General features: G+C 44.1%; 1 protein-coding gene and 1 long non-coding RNA gene across 9 annotated transcripts in view; one reads left to right on the top strand and one right to left on the bottom strand.

The window, feature by feature from the left end:
* Positions 1 to 10,000, top strand: part of STXBP5 (syntaxin binding protein 5) — a 212,752-nt gene that overhangs the window by 70,617 nt on the left and 132,135 nt on the right. For all 8 annotated transcript variants that reach the window (XR_015052210.1, XR_015052211.1, XM_085858899.1 and 5 more), the window contains exons 3-5: positions 1,450 to 1,531; positions 2,815 to 2,915; positions 3,145 to 3,279. Coding sequence is in view for 6 of the 8 variants with exons in the window: in XM_085858899.1 (XP_085715025.1) it covers positions 1,450 to 1,531; positions 2,815 to 2,915; positions 3,145 to 3,279 (318 nt within the window). In the remaining 2 variants the exon portion in view is untranslated. The remainder of the gene's footprint in view (positions 1 to 1,449; positions 1,532 to 2,814; positions 2,916 to 3,144; positions 3,280 to 10,000) is intronic.
* The window catches only part of LOC147011123 (uncharacterized), a 2,873-nt gene continuing 301 nt past the window's right edge, over positions 7,429 to 10,000 (bottom strand). The window contains exons 2-3 of the long non-coding RNA XR_015052372.1: positions 7,983 to 8,081; positions 7,429 to 7,881 (exon numbers count right to left, since the gene is read on the bottom strand). This is a non-coding gene — a long non-coding RNA (uncharacterized LOC147011123). The remainder of the gene's footprint in view (positions 7,882 to 7,982; positions 8,082 to 10,000) is intronic.

Raw genomic sequence — 10,000 nt, 5'->3', positions numbered from 1 at the left:
ATTTGCGTCCAACTTGGAGAATAATTTGGCCTTGCTGAATGCTGGGTTGAGCTTTTCCAAGGTTGTTACCTCGTGTGGACATCTTTTGAGAGTGTCGTTGAGATGCTTGAGGTCCAGACATACCTGAAAAAAACCCATCTTTCTTGATACTCGTGTTGAGGGAGCTGCACCAATTTGTATGGTGTGTGACCTGCCATATGACACCATCCTGTTCCATCCTGCCAAGCTCTGGTTTCAGCTTGTGCATAAAATGTATGCAACATTTGTGTGGAGCATCTATGCTTGGTTTGACATCATCTTTGATGTAGAGATGACCTGTAGTTTTGAATTTTCCATGTGTCAAACTGCTTTAGAACCGTCATTTGAGGTCATCTATCGAGTTAATTGTTGAGCGAGGTGTGATTTCTTGTGATGAGGATTGATCTTGTCATTGTGGGGACCATGGAGGTGGTGGGTTTGGCTTTTGATACATTGAATTTGATGGTGAATTGACGGTATGGATCATAAGCACTTTCAGCTTACTGCATGTGTGGAAAGTGGCTATCGCATAGCCAGGTACGTCCACAACATAGAATCCCTCTTTGGACCACTTTGAATCATTGTATCTGCACATAATGTGCATACATCTGAAGCACCTGATCTCAGAACCATTATAGGCTGTCAGGCTTGCTCTGGCTGGTTGGGCGAGAGTCTAACATTGATCACTATACATCTGTTTGATAGTTTGGAGAGTAAGGGTGTTTGCACTGGCACCAGTATCAGTTTTTGTCCTGAGGTGTTTTAGCTGAGGAGCTCAGGACGGTTGGCATCCAGTGTGGTGAAAGTTTTGGCTGCCTTATATGGCTGTCGGGAGGCCATGCCCAGATCAGAGATGGTGATGGAGTAGGACAATCTTTTCTTTGGTTATTCATTATCATCATATCCCTCGTTGGGTAGCCCCGTTGCATTTGCTACCTGGCAAAGGCCTGCCTGCTTGCTTGCATGCATGCTCACACATGCAGCAACCTTTGCATCCTTCTCGTCGGCTCACTCCACTATTTTATTAGTCGGAACTGCTGATAAGTTGAATTCCACAGTTTAAAGTTTGAAATTTGACTCAGGTTCATAAATTCTATAGCTTATCGCATGTGCAGAAATTAAATAAAGGCACAAACACTGGTGTCTCTGGGTGTTTATAAGCATTGCGATGGATCCAGCGATTCGTCGGTATGAAGTCAGCAATTAGCAATGCATACAGCGATTGTGCACGCACACACACACACACACGTATTGTTATAGATACTTCATGGTAACTGTGATATTAAATTGACTTTCAAAGAAATTTGAATTGATATCTACCTATATTGCACACTTCTAATGTCCCACAAATGTTTAATTGGGGAATTGCACGACAAAGGTGAAAATAACCCTGCACAGGTACTGTTTTGAAGTTCCTTGACCAAGTTCCAGTTTGGGACGACCTGGTGTGGATTGTCACTGCCAGCACGAATCCAACTCCCCCGTCATCCTCCTCCAGTTCCTTGTCAATGAGGTGATTGCACTGTCATTCTCCAGCACTCAACATGCCTCTTCGTCTTCTCCAATGGCCCTTCCTCTTCCCAATCCCTTTTCCATTGGCCTGTTTAATGTTCCCATATGAACCAAAGGCTTATGATGCTCGGAACCTCGGTTGAAATCCTGTATACTATATATGTGTTTCTTCATTGAGCTGGGAGGATAGCCCACAAATATGCAGACTTGCTTCTGTGCTGTTTATCCTGGGTTTGAATCTCTGCCCAACTATAAATGGCGAGATATCATTGTGTGCATCTTCCCTCGGACGGACGTCAAACTGGGCATCCCGTCTGACGGTAGTAGTTGCTGGACTTTCAAGATCCCACGGTGTCCTTTGTTAAGAGTATGCGAGCTATCTCCACTCTCCAGCACCCTGGTGAAATTTCAAATTCCTGCCCTGACTGATTCCTGGGAAGGCAATGGAAGACCACCCAGCATAACATTTGCCAAGAAACTTCTTCGGAAACACCAATGCTCTGCAAAGAGTACATGGTATATATCATCATCTTACGTCCATTGTCTACGTATGGCCTTAAAATTTCCGTTAAATTGATAGCCTTTCATAGTCGAAGATGGCGGTTCGCGTGAAACATGCAGACAACCTGATGAATATGTTTGTATTGCAGAAGTTGCTGCCCAGGCAGAAAGAAACCACACTCTGACTTAAAGAGCTGTGTAGCCTGGTGTTAAGGAACCTCCAATAAGACCAGACTACTTTGCTACCCACAGGTGAGGTAGGAATTAGTAATTTTCTAGGGTGCTGGTGGTAAACTCGCCTCCTCTTCATGAAAGACCGTGGGATCTTTAGCGTCCACCAACGCCCCCAGTGCTGACTGGGATACAGTCCTCTGGCTTCGTGGCCTCTGATGGACGGCACGCTTATTGATGCATCCGCTGCACGCCTTTACACACCAGGATGACCGTTTATCGCTGGTTCAAGATTCAAACCCAGGCTAGACATCTCGGAGGCGAGTGTACCTCCCTCTCCGCTGTCCTGCCGCTCCATAATTCACATTAATGTACACCGATGTCAACAAATGTGTTTGTCCTGCATGTGATTTATTTACACGCTCCGCTGTGAGCCTCGGATCGATATAAAATAATATACATTGATGGTTTCTCGTTGCCGCTTGCCCTTTGCAAAATCTGTTCCCGACAGGTATTTTTTAACAGTTGTATGGATCTCTCCCTGTTCTTGCACCTGTTATCCGCAAACATTTGCATCGCTGTGTCAGATGCGTTCGCCCGGTTTTGTCACAGGGTGCACTGGTCAGTGTGTGTGCTGATGACAGCTTGCATTTGTGGAACCTACGGCAGAAACGTCCCGCCATATTACACTCTCTCAAGTTCAACAAAGAGAGGTGAGAAGAGCCCATTAGTCCACACCACCCATCATTCCTTTGTTTTCTCCTTCGTGCACCATCCTTTCATTCATTCGTCACCCTTGCTTTCCCTTTAGTCTACTGTTCCATGTCATTTTGTTATTCTTCCCTTTTTATTCTGTTCTCTGTTGTATGCTGACCATGGTAAGTGCTCTCACTCTTGCTCGCAATTTCCATTCCTGTTTCTTCTGCTCCTTGCTGCCTGCAGAATCACGTGCTGCTTCTTGCCTTTTCAAAGCAAGTGGCTGTATATCGGCACGGAACGTGGGAACCTGCACGTCGTCAACGTAGAATCCTTCGTGCTGTCTGGATATGTGGTTATGTGGAACAAGGCGATTGAGCTGTGAGTCAGACGAGTCGTGGGCGAGTATTGGAGGGGGAGGGGTGTGGTTGGAGAATGGTGGCAGTGTGGAAGCTTGCAGTCCTGCCAGCAATGGAGAGGTGGAATTGTGCAAAGCAGAAATTATTTGTGTAATTGCTGCTCGTTGGAGTTTGTTTAGACACAGTTGATTTTTTTTTAATATATTTTTTTTAATTTCATTTTGCATTGTGCCTGAGGACTGTGGATGGTCTGTCAATCTAGTACAAATTATGTATGTGGTTTTGGTGAAGGAAAGGGAAGGATGCAGACATGAACCATTATGGTCGCAATCTTGTGTGGATTGCAGTCTCGACCAAATGCTGACCATGCATTAATTGGTGCATGATTGTTTGTGCAAAGTGTTCCAATTACTACTTCTGCTCCTTTCTCGTTCATCATCACGAAAGCTTCGGCTGCTTTGAGAAACATTCTTGTTTTTACGTTTCAATCTTTACCTTCGCAAACTTTGGTGCGAAGGTTATGTTTTGATCGCTGTGTATTTATTTATTTATTTGTGAATATGTGTGTTTGTTTGTTATTCGCATAACTCCAAAAGTATTGAACTGAATCGCAGCAAATTTGGTGGGATGATTGGTTATTATCCGCGGACCATTTGATTAGATTTTGGGAGCGATCGGGTCAAAGGTCAAGGTCATGAAAAGGTCAAAATCGTCTTTTTACCATAGCGTGGTCAATTTGTATCCAATTTGCATGCAACTAATGCCAAAATGTTCAGAATTCAATGCCCCATCTTGTGATATGTGACATGACACAATGACGTAATAACCCTTATTAACGGTTGGGAGTCAAAGGTCGGGGGAGTCACGACATTGCAAAATGTGCGGTTTTAGTCAAAACACGGTCAATTCTTCTCCAATTTGCATGAAACCAACACCAAAATGTTGACTGTTCTGTTCCCCACACTCTAATACCAATTACAAAATTAAGAGTACAAAGGTCAAGGTCGAGGTCATGAAAAGGTCAAAATCGTCATTTTGCCATAGTGCGGTGGATTTTTATCCAATTTGCATGCAACCAATGCCAAAATGTTGTGAATTCAATGCCCAATCTTGTGATATACGATATGACACAATGAAGTCATTACCTTTGTTAGTGGTTTGGGTCAAAGGTCGGGGGTCAACGACCTTTATTATCATAACGCGGTCAATTCTTATACAATTTGCATGTAAGTAGATTCAAAATGTTTAGAATACAATTCCCTATCCTGTGATGTGTAATATTTGATTTCTTATAATGTGACCAGTTGACATCAGATTGACTTGACACCGACACCCAAAAAGGTCAGGGAGTTCATACAGAAATTGTACAATGTACGTGAATCAGTGTCAAGCAGCAGGAAATTTAATGTTTTTAAGCCATCATAGCACATATGAGATGGCAGATGTGGTATGGGACTAAATACCCTCACAATCAACGGTTTCTGGGGGGGGGGGGGATGTAGCGTTGGCGAAGGTATGCGCTCTACTGAGTGCCCGTTCTAGTTCGTTATGATTCTATCTTCATGAATAATGTCATTGGGAATATTTCTTCCCTCCCTCCCTTCCTTCCTTGATTAGGCTTCCTTAAATTATTTACGAACAAATACCAACCATCGCTTCACTGACAGGAATACTGAGGGGGGGGGGGAGATGGGGGAGAGAGAGAGAGGGGGGTGGGAGAGAGTGAGGAGGGTTCAGGGAAGGGAAGGCAGACGTGTGGTGAGCGTTAATTGCGATTCACACTGTCTCATCAAAATGATTCTGCATAGAATATTGGTGAAGATGGAAACAAAATAATGTTTGAAATCCATTTTGTACCAGTCATACTATAACGACCACCCGGACACGTCCGGAGAGACCAACTCTGGTCCGGAAACGTCTGGAGAAAAACTCCCGCCTGGACACGTCCGGAGACCAACTCCCGCCTGGACGCGTCCGGAGACCAACTCCCGCCTGGACGCGTCCGTAGACCAACTCCCGCCTGGACGCATCCGGAGACCAACTCCCGCCTGGACGCGTCCGGAGACCAACTCCCGCCTGGACGCGTCCGGAGACCAACTCCCGCCTGGACGCGTCCGGAGACCAACTCCCGCCTGGACGCGTCCGGAGACCAACTCCCGCCTGGACGCGTCCGGAGACCAACTCCCGCCTGGACGCGTCCGGAGACCAACTCCCGCCTGGACGCGTCCGGAGACCAACTCCCGCCTGGACGCGTCCGGAGACCAACTCCCGCCTGGACGCGTCCGGAGACCAACTCCCGCCTGGACGCGTCCGGAGACCAACTCCCGCCTGGACGCGTCCGGAGACCAACTCCCGCCTGGACGCGTCCGGAGACCAACTCCCGCCTGGACGCGTCCGGAGACCAACTCCTGTCCGGACACAAACACCATCAGGATGTGTCCGTAGAGAAACACCGCCTCTATAGAAAGTCCCAACAGAAAGGGGGGGGGGGAGTTAGAGAGGTTTGGGAGGAGGGTGCTGCACTATATATATATATATATATATATATATATATATATATATATATATATATATATATATATATATATATATATATATATATATATGTAGAGTATATGAAGCTTTATGAACACACACACACCCCTACATACGATACAGGCACTTCCAGTTATTTTTTACATCACAGATGCGTTCCTGGAAAACATCGTTTGAGTGGAACTTCAAAATCCCATTGATTTTTGAGATGTATGAAATGGGAAGCACATTCCTGACAGAAAATAAATAGTTGAGTGGGAATTTTTCAGTTTCTTCACTCACCCTAATGCGTTGCTTCACTCGCCCTCACCCTCCTGTTGTGTTAATCGTTCATTCTTTCTTTTAATTCGATCTTTAATTTAATTTATTTTGCTTTCCGAACTCCAGAGATTCCCCACAGAGAACCCAGGCACGGAGAACCCAGGCACGGCCGCCTTCACATCAATACCGCTGGTTCATTATTTTCGTTGCACTGAATTAAGTTATTTCTGTTGCACTCAAAGAAACCGGCTTAATGAAGCTGGTTAATTTTGGCACTTTCCGAAATATTTTGTTCAGTTTATATAATTCTCAAAACAGTATGCAAAGTTAAGTTTAAATTTAATCATTTGGAAATCTCACATTTTCTTGTGTATATATGGAGAAGAAGGGACCATAGCCTTGCCTGCTTCAAGTAAATACGTACATATATTACCAATTGCCATCGATGAAACTATGCTCCTGGAAACACCAAAGCAATGTCTGATTTGGACAAATGAACACCTTTTTAAGCGTGTTTTTTGAGTGATGTGTTGTGTTGGGTTTGCACCAAATGTAACGTTTTGCATTTAGGCCAAAATGTTCCATCCTGATTTCATCAGGCCACAAAACATTTTGCCACCTCGCTTCAGAATCTCCGGAGCGTTTTTTTTTTTTTGCATACCTCAAACGGGACTCAAGGTGAGCTTTTTTGAGTAATGGCTTCCTTCTTTGTCACCCTTACCGTACAGGGCAGACTTGCGGAGTGCTTGGGATATTGTTGTCACATGCACACAGTGGCCAGTCTTTGCCGTAAAGGCCTGTAGCTCAATCAAAGTTGCCATTGGCCTCTCGGTGGCCTCTCTGATCAGTCTCCTCCTTGTTTGGTCATCCATTTTGGAGGGACAGCCTCATATAGGCAGGGTCTTGGTGGTACTATATGCCTTCCACTTCTTAATGATCGTCTCGACTGTGCTCCAAGGGATATTCAAAGCCTTTGAAATATTTTTTATACCCATCTCCTGATCTGTGAGTTTCCACAACTTTATGCCAGAGGTCTTTTAAAAAGCTCATTGGTGCTCATGGTTGAGTCTTTGCTGTGAAATGCATTACCCAGCAGAGGAAACCTACAGGAACAGCTGATTTTATTCTGAAATAATCATAATCGGTATAATTTAACACAGGTGGAGGACAATTAACTTGGTGTGTGATTTTGGAGGTGATTGGTTATGCAGTGTTTGCAATGCTACTAATGTAGAATACCTTAGAAGATTGTACAATGAGTTGAGCCATCTGATGAGCATTGAAGCATGTACTGAAGCTCAAGAAGAGCAGTAATGGGAGCGTCTGGCTTCAGAAGCAAATTATGACTTTCTGAGGCCAAAGAGTTGTTTGGGCTGGACATTCATCCAAAAAGTGGTGATATCTCAATAATATTGCTTCGTTATCGAAGGTCATGGTCAGCATGAATACACTGGAGCCCTGTTGCCACCAGATTGTAACATTGTCCATTGCACATCTTGGCAGTTAAAAAGGTCAGACAGGTTATTTACAACATAATTTAACAAGGGAGTTGTTGTTTATCAGGGAATAGCTTAAGATGCAAAATCTGTGCGTCTCAAAGAAAATATGTCAGCAAGCTTGAAGTGTGTGGGAATGGGGCGAGGGAGTGGGTGTTGTAAAAATAACACGTGCAGAGATAACACCACACCAATGGTCAGAAAGTAAAAGAGCATTCATTGTTCCGTTATTCCTTTAATGATTGTGATCACCATCCTTTTGTTGGCTTGAATAATTCACTTTATCTGTTCAGTGCACTCCTCACTTGTCAGGCCTTCCTTATCCGAGGGTCCTGTGGAATGGAAATGATCTTCAGTCGATAACGAGGAACTTCGTTTTTGGATTAGTGTTCCTTTAGGGAGTTTATAAAAGGTTACAGAGCACGTAACTTGCCTGGGAGATTCAAGTGGAGATATTTCGATGATGTTGATTACAGCATACCAGAGTTGCATCTCATCATCTCGAGTAATCGGATGACTTCTGAATGCTTGACTGCATGAGAAAATAAATAAATAAACACCGTTTGTGTGTTCTGCATTGTATGAACAATTATTATGCCCATGCTTTTTGGAAAAACAAAAAACAAAAGGGGGCTGTGTTTGTCTGTTTGTCCGTCCGTCCGTCATGCGATTTCCTCCTTAACGGTTGTTCAGAAATTCACCAAACTTGATAGCTATGATCACCCCCATGGCAAGAGGGTGAGAGAGCGGTATAATTGTTGGCTCTGCCCCCCTGGGGTCAGGATCAAAAGGTCCATTACCGAAAATGCAATTACTGCCACATTTTAAAACAGTTTTAATGAAACTCCAATGGCAATTAACATTGGGGGACTCATTAAATATGTAACAGTTTTTTTGGGATCTGACCCTCGGATCATGCCTCAGGGGGTGTGCAATTGTGGTTGCAGTGGTCAAAACTGAGAAAAAAGTGTTGTAACTCGAAATTTGATATTGGGTCAATCCTGGTGGAACTTTTTTTGCCATCTTTCAACTTTGCTTTAGGTGGGAAGCATGGGGATTTGTGATGACTCGCCATCGAGTTCACTCGAGTTTCTTATTTTTACCTCCACTACCGAAGGTGGAGGGGGTTATGTTTCCACCCCTTTTTGTCTGTTTGTGCACAGGATATCTCAAAAAGTTGTGAACAGGTTTGGTGTGTAACAAGGACGAACTGATTCGATTTTGGTGAAGATCCGGATCCGGATCTGACTACTAGAATTTTTAAAGTAATTCTTCACCATTGAGAGAAGGGGCCAAAAACGATATCTTACTGCATGGCATGATATTTCAAAAATGTATCGGGCCCGGTATGTTCTAGTGGATCAGGCATTACGTGGTGGAGGTGTGTGCTCTATCGAGTGCCCTTCTAGTTTATATTTTGTGCAGATACAGCCCTACTGTGTAAAGCAGTGTTGAATGCCAGACCGTGCAAATGGCGATACGTCATTGCTCTGTTCTGCACCTATAAGGAGGTCCGTTGCTGGATCGATAGTAAAAGCATTACAAGGATGAACAGCTGGAATTGAAGCAAAACTGAACATCTGCGGATGTCCTGCTGGAAAACGTGACATTAAGGTCTTAAATATTTTTTTTAAACAATAGTTTTAAGGTACAATCCAGGATCACTGCTCGCCTCCCACTCAGTCGTTCTTCTTTTTTACAAACCTATGGAATCGACTTTCACATCCTCTTCAATTTCATTTTTTCCCTCCAGGTCTTCAAGACAGCTGTTCACCTTCTGAGAACAACCCCAATCCAGAACCATGATCTTTTCTTCACCCGTTAACTCCACACCCCTCTCCCCCCCCCAAAGCCAACCTCTTTCCAATTTTCCAGGTTTTCCTTCCTGAGAATTTGCAGCTCTATCCATGTTGTTCACCCTCCGTGTCCTCCCCTAGCCCTCCTTCTACCCCACATCCCATATTTCTCGGTCTCCCTTTATTTTGTCCTTCAACCCTGCTGTTATCAAATCTTCCCCCTTTCTTCTGCTGTTCCTTTTGTTCTGTCGCTTCGTATGTTCTAGCTCCTCGACAAACCTTGACATTGTACACCAAACGAACGTTCAACATTGTTGGGGTTAAAAAAAATTTTGTCACTTTTGTTTGCGCACATAGCAGCCATCCCTTTGTTTACAGCCTTCAATCTCTGATAACTTCAGTTCGAGTACACGCCAGGATGAAACGACGAGATTAGCTCGTAATGGCATGCTAAAGTTTGCCAGTTTGACAGATGAGAACGCGGATGTGGGCGGGTGTCTTTCTTCACCCGCTGCTTGGCGGCTGGCCATCGGAGTTTTCAGCTCATTTTGTTTTCTGCCCAAACAATTAATGTGGCAAACAAATGGAGTTGAGATCATTTGGCTTAGTCTGGGTTTGAAATATTAATTTTTCTGAATATAATTGTCATACCAGA

The sequence above is a fragment of the Eptatretus burgeri genome, chromosome 16 (assembly GCF_056783735.1).
Source record: "Eptatretus burgeri isolate ZD-2024b chromosome 16, Ebu_testis_v1, whole genome shotgun sequence".
Lineage (NCBI taxonomy): Eukaryota > Metazoa > Chordata > Myxini > Myxiniformes > Myxinidae > Eptatretus > Eptatretus burgeri.
The sequence above is the reverse complement of the archived record's forward strand: the minus strand, read 5'-3'. Positions and strand labels throughout refer to the sequence as shown.